This window comes from Carica papaya, chromosome 1 (assembly GCF_054855325.1).
Source record: "Carica papaya isolate Zhongbai chromosome 1, ASM5485532v1, whole genome shotgun sequence".
In the NCBI taxonomy this organism is placed as follows: domain Eukaryota; kingdom Viridiplantae; phylum Streptophyta; class Magnoliopsida; order Brassicales; family Caricaceae; genus Carica; species Carica papaya.
In genome coordinates, this window is record NC_142309.1 from 13,555,129 (window position 1) to 13,581,572 (window position 26,444).

At 35.1% G+C, this 26,444-nt stretch overlaps 1 protein-coding gene across 5 annotated transcripts in view; it reads left to right on the forward strand.

Moving 5' to 3' along the window:
• Positions 1–25,886, forward strand: part of MBD9 (methyl-CPG-binding domain 9) — a 39,981-nt gene extending 14,095 nt beyond the window's left edge. For 4 of the 5 annotated variants that reach the window (XM_088220273.1, XM_022031361.2, XM_088220283.1 and 1 more), the window contains exons 5-10: positions 4,352–4,657; positions 5,725–6,060; positions 13,201–13,299; positions 19,674–20,108; positions 22,489–24,636; positions 25,022–25,886. In XM_088220273.1, coding sequence (XP_088076399.1) covers positions 4,352–4,657; positions 5,725–6,060; positions 13,201–13,299; positions 19,674–20,108; positions 22,489–24,636; positions 25,022–25,327 — 3,630 coding nt within the window. In that variant the 3' untranslated portion in view covers positions 25,328–25,886. The remainder of the gene's footprint in view (positions 1–4,351; positions 4,658–5,724; positions 6,061–13,200; positions 13,300–19,673; positions 20,109–22,488; positions 24,637–25,021) is intronic. The other variant, XM_088220281.1, reaches the window with a different exon arrangement.
• Positions 25,887–26,444: the final 558 nt, after the last annotated feature.

Sequence of the window (26,444 nt, forward strand, 5' to 3'; positions counted from 1 at the left end):
AAAGTGATCTGAAATGACCCTTTGCAATAGTTTTTGACAAATGCTTGGTGCCTGGAAAGATGCTGATACTAGAAATTTGACAATATGAGAATATGTCGGCCTATTTGTCTGATTTGGTCAAGTCCACTTTCCTTCGATGAATGGTTGGTCCACAAGATCCATTCTGCTCAACATCTCCTTGAATTCACATGAGCAGCTTCTCGAGTAATGATCTCTTGTTCTCTCATAACTATTTAGGACCATGTTAAAGGCCCCTCTCACAATCCATGAGTACCCCTATCTCTGTTTGCAGTCTTCAAGATCCTTCCATAATCTGCTTTGCTCCATCCCTTCTTTATTATACACTCTAGTAAACACCTTTTTTACTCCACTCCTCCGGTCTTCAATAGACATGACATAGAATAATCTCCCGTTATAAACTCTACACAACGATAGTATACTCTTTCCAAATAACCGCAATTCCGCCCAATGCTTCTTGAGCTGACAAATCCCTCCAACCTATTTCTTTTATTTTCAACAAACTTCAGATGATCTTCTCTTGAATACTCTTTATCTTGGATTCCTGCAGATAAATGATGTTTGGTTTCCATCAGTTCATATATCCTCTAATTACTTGTTGTTTCTTATGGTTGTTCAACCCCCTAACATTTCATGAAATTATCTGATTAAACATGCACTAGTTTCTAATCACAATTCCCCCTTCTTCTCCTTTTTCTAACGTTATCATAACTTATACTGGTCTGTAGTCTTTTTAATTCCCTGGGACTCTCTACTCCTTGCTTTTGCTTCCCTTTCATGGTCTATCTATCTTTTTCCCTACCCTTTTTATTGTCTCATTTCAATCTCCATTAATAAATATATCGCCTTTTTCTTTAAGCCATTAAAGGATACCCCAAGTAAGCAATTGATCCTTCAAATATTTTGCATCACCCAGTATGAATTTTCAGTTACAATCTCATCCTCCCTATCTTCAGTCTCGGTCCTCCTCGTGTGGTTTCTTCTTCCCGGGATTCAGATCTCTTTCTTCACATTCCGTTTCCTCCCATCCATCTGTCTTCTACTAGGACTATCGCCAGACACCCAACCGCCGCCTCCTCCAAAATTGCATCTACTCCTTTGTTTTTGCTGCCATCTCTTCTGTCATCTCTTTCTCTCCTCGTCGATCTTCGCACCTCATGGATTCTGTGGTTTCTCCCCTGTTAACTGCTATCTTGCAGCCCTTTGTTGCCACCATCTTTTTCTCCTCCTTTTGCACCTAGCATCTTCTTTGATGGTCTTTGTCCTTGGATACCCCTCTTCTTTTTGGGTCAACTGCAAATGCAAGGTTTTGGCCCTCCATGCCCATCTTAACACTTGGGCCTGTCTCCGTGCTTGTCTATAATCTCCTGTTATTCATTTATGTTTGGCCCAACACCTATTTTTGAAGCTATTAGCTCACATCGTCCACTTAGGCTCATTTTGTCTCCTATTGGGCCATCTTCTGTACAGTCTAACATTGCATAAGTTTTTATCCACATGGTCACTCCCCTCCGCATTTTGCATTTGTCCAAAATGCCTCTATTTGCTACCATTTTGCTCCTCATGATTTTGAATTTTAAAATTCAAATTTGTACCCACCTGATCCGTTCCTTCTTCGGGTTCTTTCTTCTTTACTCGATTGGGCATCTCAGCACCATTTTGCGCAATTTATGCAAAACTCCCTCTTCTTGCTTGAATTCCGTGTGACACGACAGACAATAGAGAAAATTTATTCTCCCTCCTTCATAGTTTCTTGAGAATCTTCCCACTGGATGACTACAAACTCTCTATCTTGGTGTTTTGGTGCCCACTGTTTACCCATTACCTCAGCAACCATTGCCATCATTCTGCACGAGCCTCCTTCTTCATTCCCTTCTGGGATGAAAATACGGCATATCCCCTCCCCCTTTTTCTTTGTGAGCACAAGGAACCTTCCCCCTCTATCCTTCGTACGCTACCCATAGCTTATGGTTTCTTCCTTTTTTGTTACGTCCCCAGAAATGCCCATCGTTTGCCCAATAGAATTCCTTGAAAACCTCCACCAGCCAGTCAACTTCCTCCTTCCATAACACAATCAAAACCCTAAACCCCTTTGCGCTCTCACTCATTTGCAGACCTTCAGGCTTTCTTCCCTTGCTTACAATGTCGAAAGAGTTATTCTCCACCGCCAGAAATCGCCGCTTTCCCGTAGCTGCTCCTTCCATTCTCTACTGTGATGTCATCTGTTGTCCAAAGAGCTACAGTCTCTACTCTAGCTAACACGATTGCCTTCAACTTTCACTATCTGCGCCTTCAACTGCCACCACACTCAAATCACCTCCCTATAAATGTTAGTTATATGCCAATTTTTATTAACTTCAATGACCTCTTGGGAAACTGCTAAACAAGCAGTTACTTAAGCAGGGTAGCAAGCTAACCCCGTGGAACTGGTCTAAAGAAGCCAAGTAAAGTGCATACAATATCCCTTTTTCACTCTGCTAATATGGTGAAGTATTCTAACCTGATCTCTCACATGTTCTTCATCATATTCTTGTTTATGTCATCTGAATTCAGCAATGGAGTTCTCAATCTCCTTGACTTCGTCCATCTTCGTTTCAAAAGAAGATATTGGATTAGCTATATTCTGCAAATCTTGAACTTGATTAGTAATAAGCTGTTCATCAGTCGTCCTGAAGTCCAATTAATTAGTAATATAGAACTTCTTGTTTCTTGACTGTTCAACAACATAAACAACCTTCAAGGAGTCTGAGTTTCTCAGTTTTCCTTGAATACTAAGTGTATATCAGTAAGAGAACTAAAAATACTGTGACAATGGAGATAGTCTGTCGTCATTCCACTTCTGTTTTGCAGCAGAGGTTCAATAAATGTCATTATAGTTGCACCAGGGCAAAGTTAATTCCTGGGCGAGAATGAGTTGAAACATAAATTGGCTTTAGTTGGTTAAAAAAATTTCATATTTTCTTCCCAACGGGCAAAGTGTTGATGATGGAAGCAAATAGATACGGAGCTATGAAACCAAGAGTAACAGGAGTAGTTATAGGAGTAGACATGTCTTCGAAGTGTTAGAAAACCAGAATGAAAATAATATCAAACCGGCAAAAAGATGCGATGATGCTTCTGGAAATAGCTAGATCCTCCCCCTATGCTATGGGATTTTTAACTCTTTATCTCCAGGATTCAACTTACCTTAGTTTGATTATGTTCATTTATGGTTTTCCACTAATTGATAGGAACCAAGTATTTCTTAATTTCAACACTAGATGCCCAAAATTTGAAGGATTTACATTTTTTAAGTTGTTGTATATGTCTCTTACTTCACTGTTAATCAGCCTTATATATATGAATATGAGTATGACAACTCATGATACATTTTGACCTTTGAGTGATAAATGCTCTGACAATTACTGATAAGAGTACCTAGTTGATATTAATGCGTATTAATATATGTATGCATGCCCTTATATGCTGACATATAACACTTGCATCTACAAGATACCAAAATGCATTACTATTATTGTAATTAAGTCATCCAACGGTTAGATCTGACCATGTGTTTCTTTAGTATTTTTTACTTTCACCTTCACCACTTTTACTTGTGTACTTCTGTAGCATGGATAACTTCTATGATTCTGTTAGGAACAAGATAATTCCTTACTTGCAGGTTTACCAAAGAAGAAATACAATCAATAATCCTGTGTAACTACCTATATTTGTGTGTTAATGTTTATTGTATAAGCAATATCTAAGTGTGTTAAAATAGGTGATAAGTGTGGATTAAGGTAAGAAAGTCTGTTGTAAGACAAGGGCAGTTTAGGCAGTTCTGGAAGTTCTAATTCCAGAATTAACTGCTCCTCTTTTGTGTATATCCTCTGCTGTGGGTGAAGACAGTATGGTTTGAATTTGATGTTAATGAAAAGTATGTTTTTATTCTAGAGATTGTAGGGTTTTCTCTATTCAACAACCCCTAATTATTTTCTTAATTTTTAAAGATAGGGGAAGGCAGAAAATAAAAAAGAATGCAATTTTACCTACTGATTTTGTTGTGGACCATCCTATAACGTGATCCATCAGTAGGGAACCATAAAGGTTCTCTCAAGTGCATTTCAAATTGTATAGGAATTAAAATGTTGTTTTGCTGAAGATTCTTGTAAATGTTTGGAATTTTCTGTTTGGAGTTTGTTTCCTACCTATTCTTTTTGGTTTTTGACTCTGGAACCAAGTTATGCCGTTGTAATTGTAAATCTTATGGCTAGAGTTTAGTTTTCAAATTTCTAAGACAAAGTTAAGAGGAAAGAAGGAAATTTATACTAATGTTTTAACTGTTGATCTTCAGTTGCTTGCAGAGGCTACAAAGAAAATATTTGGTTCTTTGAGCAGAGATAATGACGTTCTCACTTTGGAAGATGATGAAGGGTCTGGCGTAACTGCTGATCATGAAAAGAGTGCAGGTGATGGCAATGTCCCAGAGTGGGCACAAGTGCTGGAACCTGTTAGAAAGCTACCCACGAATGTCGGAACCAGAATCAGAAAGTGTGTTTATGAAGCTCTGGAAAAAGGTCCACCAGAGTGGGCAAGGAAGATATTAGAACATTCAATCAGTAAAGAAGTTTATAAAGGCAATGCATCAGGGCCAACAAAGGTTAATTCTAACAGAAACTTTGACCTCATCATTGATCTTTTGTATGAGCTTTTAAACAAAATGCAGATTCTGCTCTACTCATGACTAGACTCATGTTCTTGTTGGCATTCTGTTGTTTTTTTTAATGTCTTTTTGTAGTTTCCAGGAGCAAATATTTCTTTCGAAAAGTTTCTTGCTTTGTAGGAATATTAATAAGTAGGAGCGCAAATTAAATATACTTATTTCAGGTAGTGGAAGAATTTTTTTTTTTCTGAAAAAACAAACAAAGGTCAAGATATGCTTTTTTAGTGGATAACCTGCCGAAGGAACTGCCTTTTCCTGCACATCCCCACAGGCTCCCCTTCCCCCACCAAAAAAAAGGCCACCTGAAAGTGGAGTACATTGACAAATTTTTATGTGGTTGCTGCTGTTGCCTTGACCTATGAGCCCCCTTTTTTTGCACATTCTTGGGCTATGTTTTATGTTCTGTAATATATCTGATTTATTGCCAAAGGTCTTTGAATTAATCTGGAAGAAGAATAAGCATGTGGAATTTCGCTTGGTTGGATTTTGTATGTTTATATCTCATTGCTTTGTTGTTTATTTGGATTTTCTATATATTCTCTGTTGCTTGCCGGTCTTTGGACTATCTGTTTGGAAAGAAATTATCGAACTTTTGATAACCACTCTTCCGAACTCTTCTTTGTGAAAGGATGAACTTTCTGGCTTCCCTTTAGTCCAAGGCTGATGGGAAATACTTGAAAATTTCCCTACCATCCTCCATAGTGATTAGGATGCTACTTTCATATGATCTTTTGTCTTTTCGGTGTTAATTACATTTTTTTTATGCGTGTTTGTCTATTTAGTTTTTCCTCGGCTGGATATCTTATCCACTGTACCCTTTGTAATGTTCACTCCTTTATCTCATAATACTTCTTTTTCTATCAAAAGAAATCTTTGTATTATCATGTATGGCACTTCATCAGTTAAATGTTCCTCATCAGACTTAGTTCTTGTTATTTTTCGTCTATGGTTTATAATAAATTGGAATATCTGAAACAAAAATTCCTTGTTCTTGATGAAAACAGAAAGCGGTTCTTTCTGTACTAGCAGATGTACATAATGAATGCTTGGTGCAAAAGCCCGACAAAGGAAGTAAAAAGAAGATTGTGATACCCATTTCTGATATAATTATGAAACAATGTCGTATTGTATTACGTCGTTCTGCTGCTGCTGACGATGCAAAAGTTTTCTGCAACTTACTTGGAAGGAAGCTCATGAATTCCAGTGATAATGATGATGAAGGGCTTCTTGGATCTCCTGCCATGGTTTCTCGACCTTTGGATTTTAGGACTATTGATTTGAGGTTGGCTGTTGGTGCCTATGGTGGATCACATGAATCTTTTCTTGAGGATGTTCGGGAGGTCTGATTTTTTACCGTTTTCTTTACTTGACATGTCTATTTCTTTGGTTCTACTTTTAGTTATTTTTCATGTGTACCATAACTTACCTGTTTGCTTTAAATGCGTTAATGTGAATATATAATTTTTTTGCTGTATTTATTTTTGAAGTATGGATGAATTATATTGCAACTGGTTATTTAATGATAGTATCATTTTTTCTGATAGGAAAAGAGGACTTATATTGATGGCAGCGAGGCATTGCCATCCATTTACAAAATTTTTGAAATGTCTATGAGAATGTCCAGGATCGTTATCAAAGTAAGAGGATAATCCTAATTTTTCTTTGAAATAAAGAGGATAATCCTAAATGACAAAACAAAGAGTTCAGAACCAAGAATCCTAAGTCTAAATTGGAATGACAATACCCTTGAAGGCCTTCTATCACTCTCTTCAATATGGCCCACAAAGGAGCTAGGGGATGAGAGAACAAAGTTTCTTTTCTCCTCTTATCACCACAAGAACAAGATACCCTGCCAAGCCCAAATATCATTAGTAATGGAATTGGCTATTCTATAATTCAAGCCAAGAAACTCAACAGTAGTGTAATGACGGCTATGGGAGCAAGGATACCACAAAAGAAGATCACTTGGAAGGCTATGAGAGAAAGGAGACCACAAAAGAAGATTACGTGGTGTCACAACTACACTCTTGCACATTAGCACCCATTAACCAAAATCTTGCTTCTTTTCCTAAGATTACCAATGGTGAGAATCCTCCGTTGCACATGCCTTTCAGGAATAGAAGGCAATCTTGGGTGACACATTAAGATTCCAAATGTACTTCTTGAGGTTAATGATACGATTGTGTACTCACTTTGATAGCAATGATTAAATTAGAGAGTTCTCATATGTCCTTCCATGAGACTGTAGTCTGATTCCATCATCGGGTTGTTTAGGTTGTTTATGCATCTCATGTGCCTAGATTTACCTACTTCATATTAATCGTGGCATTTGTTTGTGGTGCGATACAATTCATTCATATATTGCCATATTTGGAACTTCATGTTTCTTGTGAAATTTAGCTCATACATGCATGTCATATTTGAAAAGATTTATTTGGTGTTAATTTCTATGTTCAATCATAGAATCTATTAAGAATAGTTAATATATATTTTATTGAATATTACAACCCTATATATATAGATTTTATAGAATAGAAAAGGAAATAAACAATTAATTATAATTAATTACATAGAATATATTTTACTCTTACCTTTTAACCTAATTTGTACTTTCTTTAACACTCCTATCAAGGTGAGGAATAAATGTTATCCATCCTAGCTTGCCAATAAGAGCTTGAAATGCTGGATTATTCAAGTCTTTAGTCAACATATCTGTTAGTTGTGAATTAGTAGGGGTATTTATGTGGTACATATTAGGCCACTGCTAAGTTTTTCTTTAATAAAATATCTATCAATTTCGATATCTTTTGTCCGGTCGTCTTATTCGAATTGTGCGTTATGTTTATGGCTGACTTGTTGTCACAGTATAGGCGTATGAGACTTTCCCACTTAATTGTTAGATCTTCTAAATATTTTTTTACCTATAATAGTTTGTATATCCCTTGTACCATTACTTGGAATTCCAATTATGCGCTTGATCTAGTAGTTATATTTTGCTTCCTACTTCTCTAATTAATTAGTTTGCCCTCAAGGAAGTTATAGTATCTTGAGATAGATTTTCTGTTTACAATTGACCCTGCATAATCTGCATAAAGTTATAGTATCTTGAGATAGATTTTCTGTTTACAATTGACCCTGCATAATCTGCATCTTTATAACTTTTTAGAAGCAATCTATCACTCTTTTTGAATGTGATTTCTTTTTTAGGAGACCATTTTAGATCTTACGATACTCTGTAGACTACTTGTAAGTAGACTTCTTTTATAACCTTTTAGAAGCAATCTATCACTCTTCTTGAATGTGATTTCTTTTTTAGGAGACCTTTTTAGATATTACGATACTCTGTAGGCTACTTGTAAGTACACTTCTTTCAGGCTGTGCATGAACTGACTTATAATACTCACTGCATAGGTAATGTTTGTTCTCATGTGGGATAGATATATTAATTTCTAACTAATCTTTGACATAATTCTTTATTTATTGGTGTATTTTCTTATGTTATTTTTAATTTATGATTAGGATCAATAGGAGTGCGAACTAATTTACCTGTTAACTTGTCAATATCTCTCAGTAGTCAAGAATGTATTTCTACTGAGAAATGAAGATCTCAGATTTTGAGCGGGTGGATTCGAATCCAAGGAAATACTTCAACTTATCTATTTTTTTTTTGATTTCAAATTCCCTTACCAGACACTGCTTTAGTATCAACTTTTCTTTATTATCATATTTTGTTATGATAATGTCATCATAGTATATTAGAAGAATTGTAACTTCCCCTTGTCTCTTAGTTTTTGATATATAAAGTATGATTTACTTGAGGTTGCTTGAATTTCAGGTTTATCATTACCCTGGTTGACTTGTCAATGCATGCTCTTGGCGATTGCTTAAGTGTATACATTGCTTTCTTCATTTTGCATACCTTATTCGTTCCTGCTTCTTTGTCAAAGCCTTGTTAGATATCCATGCAGATTTCTTCTTCTAAGTCTTCATATAGGAAGACATTTTTCACATCAAATTATTGTTGTTGTCAATCAAAGTGAGCAGTTAATGACAATGTTCATCTTGACTACTGATGCAAATGTCTCCTAGTTGTCTATCCTATAAGTCTGTATATATCTCTCGATTGTTTCATTTGCCTTATCTTTGATTGGGAAGACCAATGTGTATCTCACCAGTTTCTTTCCTTTGAGTAGATCTACCATTTTCAATGTCTGGTTTGTTTTAATGCCTGCATTTCTATATTCACAACATTTTCCCCTTTTCCACAAGATATGTATTTTTATCTTCATTTATATATTTATAGAATACCCATTTGTATCCCACCAGTTTCTTTCCTTTGGGTAGATCTACCATTTCCTATGTTTAATTTTTTTTTTCTCTTAGTGCCTACATTTTCTATATTCATAACATTTTTGCTTTTTGATAATGCCTCAGGTGCTGTATTAGAAATAGACTCGGTATTCAAATTTGTGAAATTTTTTTTATAGATTGATTAATACTTGTCAAATGACACAGACTGTAAGATCGGATAAAAGGGGATGTTTAATGCATTCCCTGATACCTTTACAAATTGCAATAGATACATCATTATTAGATTGTATAGATTTTATAAGACTTAACTTAGTTCTAGAATCAAGGTTGGATGCTTGGACTGACTTAGGCTTGAAGCTTGGAATCTTTCTCCTTGTATACATTTGAGTTAACTTAGGGTCTGGTATGGTTTCTAGAGTGGGTGAATTTTTTTGAGGGTTCTGAGGGCTTTCTTGTGGTGATGATATTATGGTGTGTGGCAAAGGTGGTGGGATAAAATCTGTCAATAAACTTTGTATTCTTATTTTTTAATATATGCTCCCCTTAGGGATAAGGTTGCGAAGTAAGATTCTTGTTCAATAAAAGTGACACTTATGGATACATAGAATTTTTGGATGGACAGGTGGTGACATTTGTATTCCTTTTGAGAGGAGAAGTACTCCACAAATACATATTTCAGGGTCTCGAGATCAAGTTTTCCTCTTTTGATGGGAATAAATATGAATAAGAGCAACACACTCAAATATTCAAGAGATCAGTTAGTTTGTAACACTGACTGTTGGGTAAAACTTGGAGAGTTTATCAAGAGAACATTTGAAGTTAAAAACGCTGGAGGGAAGGCAGTTAATGATAAGTGGCTGTAAGAATGACTTTGTTCCAATATTGTTTTGGGATGTGGTTTTGAAAAAGAAAACCTCTGGTGATGGCCAGAAGATGATTATTCTTGAGTTTCGTTACCTTATTTGTTGTAAAGTATGGACGCAAGATGATTCATGAAGAATCATTTCCAGGTGAAAAAATGATGAGACTGTGTGATTAAAAACTTTGGTGCTTTCAGTGCATAAGCTTTTTATGATAGTTGCAAATTGAATTTTTATCATGTTGCAGAATTAAGATATGATGTGACTAATATCAGATTTTTAGCTTTGAGTAATAAGATCAAGCTGAGTTTAGTACAATCGTCGATAAATGACATAAGTTAGCCTAATAAATATTTGATGTGTCTCAGTTCATAAATATCATTGTGGATTAATGAAAGAACTAAAATTCTTTATTACTAATGAGAAATGTTACACGCTTATAGTTAACGAATTAATGGATGCTGCAATTAAATTTCTATATTGTGAAGTCTTAAATAATAGGAGAAACTAACCTCTAAAATAGAAAAGAATGAGTGCCTAAGTCTTTATTGTAGAGGCAGAACTTGTGTGTATGGTCGATACTAGCAGTAGAGAAGGATCCCCTTAGTGCATTCAAGTAGTAGAGTCTATTTCTAGTTTCAGCAGGTCCAATTATCTTTTCCAAGTTCTAGTCCTGAAAGTTATAGTGAAAAAAGCAAATGTTACTTCAAGTTCATATCTTGTGATAACTTATTGACCGATATAAAATTAGTACATATTTTGGGCACATGTGATATATTTTCTAGGAATTGAGTAGGATTAAGTTTAATGTTGCCTTTGCCTATAATAATATTGAGAGAACCATTTGCAAGTGACAATTTTTTGATTACTTGGACATGAAACATATGTATGAAAATTTTGGAAGTCTTGATAATGTAACCTGTGGCTGTTGAGTTTATAATCTAAGAATTTTTAAATGTTTTATCTAAGACATTTAAACCGTGTGAAAAGGAAAGCATACTTGGAGTGTCTTATTGCCCTTGTATATGTTGGTTTTTCAAGGTCCTCCAATTGACTTTGCAATCGTTCAATTTCAGCTTTAAAAGTAGTGAGATTGGTGGATGTTTTTTCTTCCTGTTGGTTAGCCATATGATCTTGTTTAAGAATCTTTCATAAGATAGTTTTGTTTCCCCACTATTTGCTTGAGGTATTAGGCTTAATTGTGCAATTTCTAAATTTTTCTTTAGTGTATCTGTGCTTTTTGTAAAAAGTATACCAAAAGTTGTCCCTATCATCTGTTCTCGGAGCTGAGTTTTTAGAATGATTCACTTTGTTTGTTGGTGAGATCTGGAACCTCATGAGATCAGGGTTGAAGTATCAGTGAGGTGAGTTCTAGCATACCGCTCTTCTGAAATTACCTCATAATCAATAGGATTTCCTTTTTTTTGAAAATTTGGATTCTTAATTGATTGTTTTCAGGATTTAGTCCTCTAGAAATTGATATACACGGCCTTTTCTACATCCTTCTTGAGATGAGCTGCATCTCTACTGCAATCCATCGTTAGACTGTGGCACTAATCTAGTTTCTGCCACTAATTTTTTAAAATGTTAGAGTATTCATTAACTGACCTATGCTATTGTTTGATGGACCATGTCTTGACAGTCAGATCATAAATATATGGGGAGTCCGTGATTTTTGAGTAAATTTAGCCAATTGCATCCCACACTGTCTTTGTTGTTGGTAGGAAAATTACAGTCTGGTTGATTGTTGGAGCCATGGAGTTCAGAGCCATGCCATAATCATAGAATCCTCTCTGTTCCAAGTATCGAATGTGGGGTCTCTGGGCTTTGGTTCAGTACTCAGAAGATGACTGAGCTTCCCCTTTCCCTTGTGAGTGATCTGGATTAACTGAGATAAACTCAAATAATCTTTTCCTGTAAAGCGATAGGGCTGTCAGAATTGGCTGAAATTCGCTGGTGGTATTCCCTATGTGGAAATGTGTTTTAGTATTTTTGGATGTTATCTCCAACATCCTTTAAGAGTTTTATGTCAATTATGGGAAGAAAAAAAATTACAAGAAGGATTTTAGTAGGAGGATGGGGGGCTGTGTGTGTTTGGGCGAGGAAGCCACTAAGAATAGATAGACTGGTTATGCTGTGCAGACAGATTGGGCTTGCTCCCAGTTGGCTGTGCTAGGAGTAGCAGAAGATACACTGTTTCCCTAGACAGACGAGGACAAACACTACAGAAGAGAGTGGCAGTTGTGCTAGACAAACAAATTCGGACTGACAAAATTGACAGTCGTATGAGCGGTGCGAAGAGGAGCGACGTGCAGGCAGATTGGGGCAGACAAATTTGCAACCACGTCAGGGTCGCACACAGAGGAGCTCTGTAGCTAGATCTGCGCGTCTGGGCAAACTGTGAGCTGACGAATGCGCAGATGGTGGCTGTGCAACTGGGTTGGAACTATTCTGGTTGTGCAACTGCAGGGCGGTTGCAGCTAGGCTGCATGCCAATAGGGATTAGTTGTGCAGCTGGGCCGTGGTTGAGGAGCTGGACCTGGATTGGGAAATGAAGGCCAGTTTGAGGTAGCTGACAGCTAGGGTTGTGGTTATTGGCAATGAAGGCTGGCCCCTTTTAGGATTTCTTTATTTTGGAATGAATACCGAAGAGAGTTTAAGGGTTTTTTTAACTTCAAGCTTTGATGCCATATTAAGAATGGTTGATATGCATTTAATTGAATATAACAACTTTATATATACAGCTTTTCTAGGATAAAAAAAGAAATAGATAATTAATTACAATTAATTACCCTTATACCATTTAATCTAATTTGCATTTTCTTTAATAAAATTGATATCTTCTATTTCCTGTTCCTGTTTCTTGACATAATTAGAACTGTATGAGGCCTCCTTGGATTTTATAGCCCTCAACTATCATTCTCTATGTTGTGTGATTGTTAAAATTGACAAGGAAATTTACTCTTATTACAATTTACAGGAAGACCGTACAGGTAGTGAATCTGCTTTCTGTTTTTTGTTGTTATGATTCCTCAAATTTCTCATCCTCTTCTTTGTACTGAGTTTCTTTAATGATCAGCTTTCGGTTAAGCTAGAAATTTGGGTATAATTCATTCTTTATCACCTGTTACATCTGTTAGAAATTCTATTTTCTGAAGCTAATCTTGCATGCATGGTAACTCTTTCCTTGCATCATATTAATGATTGTCATGGCCTTGACTGCATGCTTCTCTTACTGTCTGAAGTTGATGTAATTATTTAAATGTATTAGCTAATAATGTTAACTAATAAGTTTCTTCCACGTGGCAGTTGTGGAATAATGTACGCACTGCTTATGCTGATCAGCCTGATTTTATTGAATTGGCTGAGACATTATCCCAAAATTTTGAATCGTTATATGAAGCTGAGGTTTGTAAACATTCTCATCCTCTCTCTCCAGTGAATATTGTGAAATCTAATTCTGAACTGTTAAAGGTTAATAATACATAATATTTTCTTTTTGATGTAAAAAGGAATTATTATAAACAGGGCATCAAGCGGTGCCAACCTTTATGAAAAGCAAACTGCAAAATGTTAGAAGTCAAAACATGAATGATGTTCCCGATATGCTCTCCACCAAGGGGGAGGATGTTCTGTAAAGGAAATAGAGAAGGTTTAGAACCACTGTTGTGACCAGGCAACTACCTTAAAGACATTCCTTCTACTTCTTCCTTCTGGAATAACCCATAGAGTGGCTAATGAAATGAGTTAAAGTAGATCCTTGTTGGACTTATTTTGCTATGAATGATTTAGGACGAATTATAGTTAATTTGCTTATTTAGGATTTGGGAAGAAAACCCTGGACATTACACTTAGGGTTTCTTTGATATTACATATAAAAAGTCCTAAAGTGCACACTTAAGGGTTTGATCACATCAAACAATTAGAAAATTGAAAAACTCCCGAAGTATTTTATTGACTAACTGAAGCTTGTCATAAGAAGTGAAATTATGAAGATATTTATAGGATTAGACTAACAATATTAATGTTCTTAGTATTTCTTAAGTAACATTTACTAAATAGAATTAGACTAGAAGTATTAAGGTTAAAAGAGTCAACAAATAATACTACTAATACAAATAGGAAAACTAAATACTTATAATAACAAAATTCTAAAGTCACTAAAATTGTAATAATACTCTTAAGTAGTACAGTAGTTTTGTACTTAATAGAGTTATAATTACTAATCTATTTAAGTAGTTTAAAGATAAGTCATTCAAGATCATTCTCCTAGCGTTAGAGAAAACTCAACCGTGAGGTTCTTTTTTTTTATTTTAAATAAAAGTGTAAGATGTATATTGAGTATTGGTACCAAGGGGCCACTATCTATTTACAAAAGATTTACATATCAATAAGTTTATCTACAGTGGTCCCAAAATCTTCAATTCTATCAAGTTTATATATCAAAATAACGGAATCAAAATAATGAAACCATTTATTTTTGATATTGACAATTATCTTTTCTCCCTTAGAAGCTTTATTGTTAATTTCCTTCCAAATGACCTGGAGAATGGACAGCGGAATTAGCCGAAAAAAGCCGTTCTTCTGACAAAGTCCCTCCCAAGCCATTAACTTACTGTTCACCGAACCATGAGTTTTGAAGTGGTAAATTATGTAAAACATAGATCTTCAAGCTTCCCATGGAAATTTAGTAAAGTTTGTGCTTGGCCATTCTCTTTAATACCCAAAAAAATAGAAAAAAACTATTGCTTAGGAGTATGAGATTTTGGCAGGAGGATGAAATCAACAAATTGGCCAATTGGTGTGTCAAGTTTTGCATGCATGGAACTTTAATAAAGTTGTCTTCTGGGGAAAGATCTTGAGCAAATAGGGACATGTGGTTTTTCTTGCTTGTCCATTTTAATGTTTGTCGATATGCACCTTATACAAAAAAAAAGAGATGTATTTACTTGTTCAACTTGGAGCTAAATTGTCATCCTCATAGGATACATAACAGTCATCTTTTCGTTGCATTTATTCCTTGTTTCATTCCAACTTGCAAGGTATTCTTCTTTGGGTATTCATAATCCATGTGTCCAGTCTGTTTGCACATAAAGCAAACAATTTCTTTGCTTTTAGGAGTCACAGAAATTTATATTTGATCTATGTTTCAGCTGACTTTTTGATTCAAAATATCCTTAATAGCGGGTTCCATGTTTGGGAAAGTTGATGTTTCATATAATTAGATATTTCAAATATCTTCTGCTTTGAGGGTAGCTTGGTATTTGTCAGCTATGGTTGCAGGAAGTTGCAAATTAACTCTCTTTTAATGCTCTTAATCCTACATTTAGTCGAGGTGCTACTTGACTATCATCTTTTATCAACTGACTTTTATTTTTTAATTCTTAAAACTTTTGTTTGTGCTCATTTATTGACATATTGCCTTGAATTAAAGTATAAGCTTCATTACGAAGTTTAGTTAAGATGTAAATACTTGTCATGAATATTTCATCTTATACCATGTTTCAATTTATTGTTGTCTCCTTGTTAAATTCTCATCTATACTATATTGCCATATTTTACGGGCAATTATCTTTATTTTGGCAAATCTAACCTTTTGTGCATGTAGCTTGCCATACTAGTTGAAGTGCTTTTCAATTGAGTTAAACTTATCGAGGAAGAAATTGTGATCTCTTCTTCGATCGAAATAAAGAGTTTTGACCTTTTACCTTCTTGGTAATATTTCCAACATTATTAAGATAAATTTTTGTGACGTTTTATCAATTTTCTTTCGAATTGATTTCTAACTTATTAAGTTCAGACGTGTTACCTTTTTAATCAATTCAAACTATTCCAATTACCTTGGTTGACATTCACGTGTTGAATGTAAGTCAAGTAGGGAAGATTTGTTGAGAGTTTTATGATTTTGAATATTAATGTTATATGCGAAGTTTTTTATCACGTTAGTTGATCTTGAGTTCTGCATCATTACTTATTTTTTTGACCATTTTTAGGTTATTTAGAAAGAGAGAAACAATAGGACTTTTGAGAAAAAAGAAGAGCAGATTGTTAGCATTAAAATAGGATGGTTCCAATATTTTGGTTTCGTGATTTTAGAACATAACTTAGATAAGATGGAAAATTGTGAGGTCATTGTAAACATGCATATTGACTTGTAAATATTTAGTATATGAGTGGCACCCTTTCGGTTACATTTACTTGATATACATCTTATAATTTTTATTTTTTTTTTAAAATTTCAATGTCTTTTATAAATGTAAAAGGTTAGGGAAGAAAAATACTGAATAATTCCTATATTTCATTATATAGCGCTAGGGATATATATACAGAGAAGAGAGATCTATATATGAAAATATAAATTATCTTATTAATACTAGGAAATCAACCAATAATTATATAAGAATATTTCGTAATATATTTTGTAATATTTTAACACTTCTCAAGCTGAAGGATAAATATTAATTATGCCCAACTTGTTACGAAAATATTCAATTCGGGTTCCATTTAAAATGTTTGTGAATATATCATCAAGTTTTTCTCCTGTCTTTACATAATCAGTACATATAAAGTTTTCCTCAATTTTCTCTCAGATGAAGTGACAATCAACTTCGATACGTTTGGTTCTCTCATGATACATAGAATTTGAGTCAATATGAAAGATAGACTGATTATCGCACAAGAGTTTTGTAAGAGATGTGAGTTTCAAATCCATTTCATCTAACAGATGATGTATGTATAAGATTTCACATGTGAACTGGGCTATAACTCAATATTCGGATTCCACACTTGAGCGAGATACAACTATTTGTTTCTTACTTTTTCATGATACGAGATTCTTACAAACAAAAATACAACAGTCTGTTGTAAACCTCCTATCAATGTTAGATTCAGCCCAATCCGTATCTGTAAAATATTCAATGTGAGTATGCATATAATTCTGAACACTATGTCGAATCTTGGGACACCTTTTAAGTAGTACAAAATCTGTTAGTAAGCCCCTAATGTTTGACTGTAAGTGCAGACATAAACTGACTAATAACACTGACATGGTATGTAATGTGTGGACGAGTCGTAATGAGGTAATTCAATATCCCAACTAGTCGATTGTATTTTCTTGGATCATCAAGGAGATTACCATAATCTTTTATAAGATGTATATTTGATGCTATTGGTGCATTGCATGACTTAGTTGACAGCTTTCCTGTTTTTATAAATAGATCAAGTACATACTTTTTCTGAGACAACATAATTCCTTCCTTGCTTCTTGTTACTTCAATCCTCAAATAGTATTTTACCTGTTCTAAGTTTTTGGTATTAAACTTGGTATGAAAAAATGACTTGAGAGAGGATCTTCCTGCATGGTCATTTTTTATAGTCACAATATCATCAATATAAACAATAAGAAGTATAATAACAACTGTTGATTGTCTATAGAAAACTGAATGATCACACTTGCTCTTCTTCAATATGAACTCACAGACTGCCTCATTAAACTTGCCAAATCATGCACAGGGAATCCGCTTCAGATCATACAAAGATTTCTTCAAACGATATATTTTTTCGTACTCCCCCTAAGTAACAAACCTAGGTGGTTGCTTCATGTACATTTCTGGGGTGATGAATTTTTTGGTTTGTTATAAACCTTTTCTTATGGTGATAGTTTTAACTTGTGTGACAAAGGTAGTAAGTTAAAGTCTGATAAGAATTCTGTATTCTTATCTTCCAATATAGGCTCCCCCGAGAGATAAGAGGGGTTGCAATATGATTCTTTTTCTTTTTTGAGATAAAGAAATACGATTCCTATTTAACAAAGATGACGTTCATAAATACATAGAATTTTTAGTTGGATAGATAGTAATATTTGTACCTTTTTTTAGAGGAAGAATAACCCACAAGTATATATTTCAGAGTCCGAAGATTTAGTTTTTCTTCTTAGTGGGAATGAATATGAGCAAAGGTAACACATTTAGATATCCGAGGAATCAAATGGTTTATGACACTTACTATTGGGTAAAAGTGTTGAAGTATTTTGAGAATACTTTTCAAGTCAAGTGGTGGTAGTTCAAAGGTGACTATTTTTGCATTTTGCTACTCCCTTTTATTGTGGAGTGTGAATGCAAGATGATTCATAAAGAATTCGTTCATGATGAAAGAATGATAAAAGTATGTGATTGAAAAAATATTTGGCATTGTCAGTATGAGATTTTTTTATAGAAGTTCCAAATTGAGTTTTTATCATGTTGCAGAATTTTGAGTAAAACAATTAGGTAAGTCTAGTACAATTGTCAATAAATGATAGAAATCATCGAGCTCTAGAATATTAGGTATGTAGGTTGGTCTCTAAATATTATGTGAAATAATGAAAATGAAATTGAATTTCTTTTGTTAGTAATAAGAAATGTGGTTAACATTTATGTTTTGCAAAGTCATAGATATTATAGTATAAATTTTCATATTTTAAATTTTTAAACAATAAGAGAAACATAACCTTCAAAATGAAGAATATTTGGTTCTCAAGTCTCTTATGGTGGAGCTAATTTTTGTGTATGGGGTCGATAGTGGTAGTAGAGAAGAATCCTTTAGGTGCATCCAAGTAGTAGAATTTATACCTGGTTTCGGTACCTCTAATCATCTTTTCCGAATTTTGGTCCTGAAAGTTATAATAAGGAGAGTCAAATGTTATTTTACAGTTTAAATCTTATAATAATCTATTGATTGACACAAAATTAATGCATAGTTTGAGAATATGTAACACAAAAGATAGTTGGACCATCTGCAATAACAATCTTCTTGTTGCTTGAATATGGATCGCATATGCGAAAATGTTTAGAAATATTGGTCATATGATTTGTGTTTTCTGAGTTTAACATCCAAAAATTTGCCAAATGTATAGCTGAGGCATTCAAATCGTATGAAAAAGAAAGGATTCTTAAGTCTTTTATTACACTTGTACTTGTAGGCGTCTCAAGATACTTTGATCGACTCTGTAGTCGTTCAATCTTGGTCTTGAAAGTAGTGAGATCAGTAGGTCCTTTTTGTTGGCTAGCCAGATGAACCTGTTGGGGAATTTTCTATGAGGTATTTTTGTATCCCAAATTTTTGTTGGAAGTACTGAGCTTTCCATATAATTTCCAACACTTTTTTTTGTTGTATTTGGACTTTTTGCAAAACGTACACTAGAAATTATCCCTGCTATCTGTTCTTAGAGTTGAGTTCTCAGAGTGATTGACCTCCTTTGCTTGCTGGTGAGGTCTGGAGCTTCTTGAGATCATGACTAAACTATCGATGGAGCGAGGTTCTAGTATGACCTTTCTTCTACTCTTTTCTTCTGTTACAATAAAAATTGTTTCATTGAGTACTAACATTTCCTCTTTTCCTAAGATCTGGACTGGTACTTGATCGTATTTGGGATTTAGTCATGTTAGAAATTGATATGCATGATCTTTTTCGATAAATTTCTTAAGTTGGGTTGCATCTCTACTGTAATCTGTAGTCAAACTATGATATGAATCTAGTTCCTGCCACTTCATTTTTAACAAATTAGAATATTTATTTATTGACCTGTTCTTTTTTTTTGTGTGGATCATGTCTTGACTGCTGAGTCATAAATTTGTGCTGCGTCCTTAGTTTTAATTCAGTGAATATTTATGTTCATGAATGGTGTGTGTTGACCTCCCTTTCTTGTTCTCTTTGTTTCTCTGGATTCTTGTTTAGTGCAGTAACCGCAATTGATATTGCTCATTTTCTTACACGTCTAGATGTTTAAAACTTCTCCTTTGCAGGTTATCATGCTTGTTAAGAAATTTGTCGAATACTCTAGATCAGAAAGCCTGAATGCTGAGACAAGGAAGGAAATAAAAGGTATTCTTGCTTCAACAAAGGAAATCCCCAAGGCTCCTTGGGATGAAGGGGTTTGCAAAGTTTGTGGAATTGATAAAGATGATGATAGTGTTCTTCTATGTGATACCTGCGATGCTGAGTATCACACATACTGTTTGAGTCCTCCACTTGCACGAATACCTGAAGGAAATTGGTATTGTCCATCTTGTGTTATTGGTAAACATGTGGCTCAAGATGCATCTGAATGTTCTAAAGTAATAAGCCATCGCCGAGGTAAAAAATACCAAGGAGAAATTACCTGTGTCTATTTGGAGACACTTGCACATATGGAAGCTATGCTGGAAGAGAAAGAATACTGGGAGTTTAGCGTACAGGAGGTTTGCTTGCTATTCTTTCTCATTTTTTCTAGTTGCTTGATGTTAAAAGTTAGAGTCTACATTATCTCCTCTTGTCATGGACTATATCATCATCTCCATGCATCAAACTTTATATCATTTCATAATTACAGAATTCTTTCTTTTAAAGCATCTTTACAAAGCTTTACAAAAGCTACTGCTGTTGTAAATGGAAAAGATCTAGATCATTTCTTTAGACGATTATGGTTGTCTCTATTTTATTACTTTTTTCCCTGTATGTGTAACTGAGTTATTCAGGATGTGTTGCATTAGTAACCATTATAAAAATTGAAATATGGAGACATAACCATATACCAAGCTACCTTGTTAAGGTCATTCAGACAATTAACTTTTAAAAGAGTGGCAAGGGAGATTTGGGTGGTCATTACTTCTATTCATTGCGCAAAACTAGTGGCCTCAAACATCTGTTTATTATATACTGCTTATAGCGTTAATGGTGCTGGAAACAGGATTCTCTCTCAAACTAACAATTGTCATCATTGAGCACCTGATCAACGTACCTTTTATTGATGGTTAAACTGAGATTTGTCTCTTCTGTCATTTCTTTTCTTGTGAGGTTCTGGTTTTACTGAATTTTAAATTTAGTTGATTCCAGGGAGTTTAGTCACAGGATTTGTCATGCCCGATCAAAATGTTTCTGTAAGCAGGGCCATTCTGTCTTTAGTTTTTGGGCTTTTTAACCTTCAATAATCTGTCTTTCTTTTATTAAAAAATAAATGTATGTATAATTCACAGATCACAAGGTACAAGAGAATTATTTGCAAGAAAATATTGGCCAAAATATGTATAAGTTCTCCTAGATCCTCTCTGTTAGTGAGAGGATGTAACTCGGAGAAAGTATTTACAGTCATCATTGATGTTCGTTCTGCAAATTTAGTGGCTGCCAAAATCTGCTTACTATATAATGTTTTTGGTTTCAAATTGTGTTGGAGATGGGGGCTTCTATCTTGAACTGCATCATCATTGAACACCTTAGCTTGCCTTTCCTGATGATGAACTGAGATTTGCCTCTTCTGTTGTTTCCTTTCTCTTGAGGTTCTGGTTGTACTGGATGCAAAATTAGTTGATTGCAAAGTATTTTGGTCATGGGAATTCTTGGTGCCCAAAAATGTTTCTGCAAGCAGCACTATTCTATCTTTACTTTCTGGACTTTTTGATCTCAGATTCTCTCATCCTTTGTTTTATTAGAAATAAAAACATGTATCGATTATGGAATCACAAGGTACACGAGAATTATTTGCCAGAAGGTATTGGCCATAATATATACAAGGTCTCATAGGTCCTCCCTGTTACTGAGAGGATGACTATTGGAATAAAATATTTAGGGTCTAAAACCAAAGGTCTCTAATTTTATTAAAATAGAGAGATAATGATGCCAAGAGCCTTTTTATTCCGTTGATGCCAAGTAACTCAAAATAATAATAATAGTAGTAGTAGTAGTAGTAGTAATAATAATAATAATAATAAAAGAAATGCTAAAGGGATAAAGGACTTTGATCATTCACAGCAGAAATACCACAATACCATTAGTTCTTCCCCCATGTGACCACTGATTTGTTATTGACGTGCTTCCAAAATGCTTGTTGTGATAAATGTTAAATTTTGAAGAGTTAAAAGAATAATTAAATTTAATATTGGACCTTCTGTGGAGTATGATTTGAGGGGATGATATTCTAATGAGATTATTTCTTTGCTCTGAGATTATTTTTTCACTTTTTAAGTCTTTTTGTTCTCCTTTAATGTGCTTGTGCTTATATGCAACTAGTTCTTTGTTTGTCTTGTCTCAACCAACTTAAGTTGGCTTAGAAGCCCTGCTGCTTAGGCTGAGATTTTTGAATGGGAAAGACTCGGAGCGTCCATATGATAGAGATATTTGAAGAAGTTCATGGACTGTTTAAGTTGCAGGAGATTTTCCTATTTGAACATTATACTGTCTTTTTGGAAACAAATAAAAACTTGTTTAGTTTGATGAAACAGAAGAGTTTTATTCTTTCTATCTCTTCCAAACAAAGAGAAATGGAAGAGAGAAAAAAAGAAAGAAACTTCCTTCCCAAATCAGAAAACATATAATTTTTCTGATTTTCCTAAAATAGAACCTGAAAGTAATTTTCTGAGACTAAAGACGCCATCTATATTTTTATGAAGTCTTGAAACATTGATACATTTGAAATATGTTATATTTATAGAAGATTTTATGTAGCTTTCAGGTGACTTCCTAGCAACTTTAAAATGGTGATGGCTGTCTGTTCGGTTTGAAGTTATTGTTTCTTTCTGATAACCTATTGTCTGTTGCTGTTTCCACTAATATTCTTACTATATCTTGCCTTTGATGTGGGTGCAGAGGACCTTCCTGCTTAAGTTTCTATGTGATGAACTACTTAACTCAGCTCTTGTTCGTCAACACCTTGAGCAGTGCGCTGAAACAAATGCCGAGTTGCAGCAGAAATTGCGATCATCCATTGCAGAGTGGAAGAACCTGAAGTCTCGGGAAGACTTCCTTGCATCAAGAGTTGCCAAGGCTGAGACAAATGTGCTAAAAGCAGCTGGAGAAATTGGTTTAAATGAAGGGCAGGCTGCTGATCCACCCATATGGGAGAGTGACCGAGATAGAATGAGTCGTAATGGTTTCAGTAAACAGCTTCCTGTCGGCGAGAAGATTCTTGCTTGTGATAAGAACATCGACAACACTACTTCGGATAGTGGGTGCAAATTACAAGATGCTAATGCTTCTGTTGGTGATACTAAAGATCCTTCTTCAAATCATGATAAATCGTCCAGACTTAATGAGTCCACCTTATCAAATTCTTTGCCTCCAAAAGTTGATGGTTCAGGCAGCGAAATGGATATCCAAGGTGGCTTGCAAGAATATACTGGAAATAATGTAATCTCTGCACCTAATGATGTGCCTTCTCTTGCTACAAATGAATCACAAGTGGACAACACTGAATTGAAAACCATTAAGAATGACATTCTGCATCTCCAGGAGTCAATTAGCAGTTTTGAATCACAGCTTTCAAGTCTATCTGTGCGCCGAGAGTTTTTGGGTAGTGATTCTGGTGGTCGATTGTATTGGATTTCTGCTATGCCTGGTGGGCATCCTCATATTATTGTTGATGGAAGTTTGGCTGTCAAGCAAAAAAAAAAAGCTTTGCAACTTGGAGATCAGGGACACAGATGTTCAGGTTTACAGAGTCCTTTACACACCAATGCCATTTCAACTTTGCTAGGGTCAGATGCTTCCTGCCCATTTCTATATAGTATGAAAAGTTCTATGCCCACATATTCATCGTGGACTTCCTACCAAACTGATAGAGATGTTGAAGAGCTTATGCACTGGTTGGATGATAATGATCCAAAGGAAAGAGAATTAAAAGAATCAATCCTGAACTGGCAAAAGCTAAGGTTCTGGGACTCTCAACAGGTCAGAAATGACCTTCGCATTCAGAACCAAACTGCTCCATCTATGAGTGGCAATAATGAGAAAACTACTTCTAGATATGTTGTAACCAAAGCTGCCTTGTTGCTGGAAAAGAGGTATGGTCCCTGCTTTGAGCTAGAAACTGACACCCTGAAGAGGGAAGGTAAAAAGGCAAGAATAACCAATGAAGAGAAAATGTATAGATGTGAATGCTTAGAGCCAATCTTGCCTTCCAGAAGCCATTGCCTCTTGTGCCACAAGACCTTTTCAAATGATGCTGAATTTGAGGAGCATAATGATGGTGGGTGCACTCTAGGTCCGACGAAGGAGAAAAGGAAGGAAATTGGGGAGTCTTTTAAAGGAAAGATAAATTTGAAAACTGGTACTTCTTGGGAGGAGCGTAACATTGAGGACATAGAGGAATCTTCTAAGAATAGATGTTCTGAGCTTAGCTCCGGGCTGATAAAATTTCAAAGAGAAGTGTCACCCTGTCCATATGATTTTGAAGATATCTGTTCAAAATTTCTTACAAAGGACTCTAACAAAGAATTGGTGCAGGAGATAGGTCTTATTGGTTCAGCTGGAATTCCATCATTTATTCCATCTTTATCTCCTTTTCTTAGTGATTCTGCTCTTACGTTAATGGCTCACCAGAAGGAGAAAGGTGTTACAGGGGATGATCGCAGGGCTGATGAGGTGGCTTTCTCACTAGGGAACAGGAGTTTCACCACTGCAGGTAATGAAAACATATCTGATAAATCGTTCAGAGGAACAGCTTCGAACAATTTTTGTGAGTTGATCAAAGCCAATGGGCCAATATTAGGATACTCAGAACAAAGAGAGAGGAATTTTGTCTCTCTAGATCATGGAGTTGGTAGCTGTTGTGTGGTCCCCCAGACTTCATTGAGGAAATTAGTTGGTAAAGTTTCACAGATTTCAAGGAAGCTCAAGTTCAATCTGCTTGATATGGATGCTGTGCTCCTGGAACGAGCTTTAAAGCCATCAAAAGCACACTTGGAACGTAGATGGGCATGGCGTGCATTTGTTAAATCTGCAGCAACTATATATGAGGTTAGTACAGGTCTTTTACTTATTCTTTGTGTTCTTAGCACATCAAAGTCTCATCAAATCAAGATTATCTTATTCAACACAGAAGTAGTTAAGATCATATTGTTATTATGTTTGTATGAGTTCTTTTCCATGGATCACCTTAAAACAAAACCTACTGCCTAAGCTGCTTGGATAGAAACGGCACAACCTGCTGTTCCTTTGTTCCTTCTCAATTTTGTTGATTTGGCGCCTGTCAAACAACTTTCTCTTTTGCATTGAGAGTTTAATTGGAACCCTGATAAACTTAAAATTGATGTGCTATTATCACTATTAATTCCATGGCTCAGTTCTGCCCTTTGCTTTATGGAATTGGCAAGACTATTAAGTAAAATTTCTCTTCTTTCAGATGGTCCAGGCAACCATTGTGTTGGAGGACATGATTAAGACGGAGTACTTGAAGAACGAATGGTGGTACTGGTCATCACTGTCAGCTGCTGTTAAAATCTCAACTGTGTCTGCCCTTGCTCTGCGTATATACTCTCTTGATGCCGCTATTATTTATGAGAAGGTCTTGTCTGATTTAGATTCAGTTGATAATTTGAAGCCTAACAGCATACAAGATCAGAAGCTGTTGTCCCATATGGATATGCAGGAAAAGTGCAGAACTAGGAAGTCTGGTAAGAAACGGAAGGAACCAGAGGGAGGATCTTAGGGTCTAATGGTGGTTTCATATTCTTCATGCAGACACTTAAGGTGGACAAAATTAATCTTGGTAACTGTGATTGTGAAAGGTAGTAACACCTAACAGGTGCATGTCACGGGAATAGGAAATGCGATGACTGTTCTGGAATCAAAAGCACACTGTAGTTTCTATTGGTTCAGATTAATCCTTGATACTTTTTGGAAGAAACTGGAGCATAATAATTATGCTGCCCTGGCGGTCGTTGTGTGTGTATATAGATGAAGCTGACATGCTAACTAGGATTCTGAATTCAGCTGTGGAGCTTATTAGAACTACAGATTTTTGGGATATGAAACACATATTCATAAAGTGGAATCACAATCAGTTTTGGAATGATTTCTGTTGCAGCTTTTTCATTTGTTCCTTGGAAAGACGGAGGAATGAAAGAGAAATTTTCTCATGAAGAGCAATATTCATATACAAATACAGGATGATTTAATGTAAAAAGTTAAAAAAGGAGAAAAAAGCAAAAAACAATGGAGATGAGTTTAATCTAAGCAGGTGTAGGCAATAGTTCATTCCTTTTGCATCTCTCTCCTCTTTGTCTCTCTCTCTCTCTCTCTACATTCATATATATACATATATATAGTATATGGTGTTTAATTCACGTTTTTTTTTTCAGATAAAAAAGGTTGAGGAGTCAAAATTACTGTATTTCCGCTGGGGATTTATACAGCTAGAATGCAGGGAGGGTTTTTTTTTTCTTTGTATTTGAATAGTGCCAAACCATATCTCCATCTTTCCTGCTGATTTGAGTATCACTAGTGGGTTCTACAATTGGAAATCAACCATGCTGTCTGATTTCCTGTCAGTCAAAAATGATGGTTCTTGCGTTTGAAATGAGGATATATATGCATATGTTATATCGCATTTCCTTTCTATGAATGTTGCTTGACCAAGGTGTTCATGCTTTCTTAAAAAGGGAAGAAGCCTGCTCTCGGAGATGTCATATAACAGGTATCTAATTGTTTCAATCACTAATATCTATCTATACTTTTCTTATTGGATTGCATTCACTTTATGTTATTGCATCCTGCATCTTTGTACTCACATTATTTGCTTATTTGTTATGTTATCCTTTCTTTCC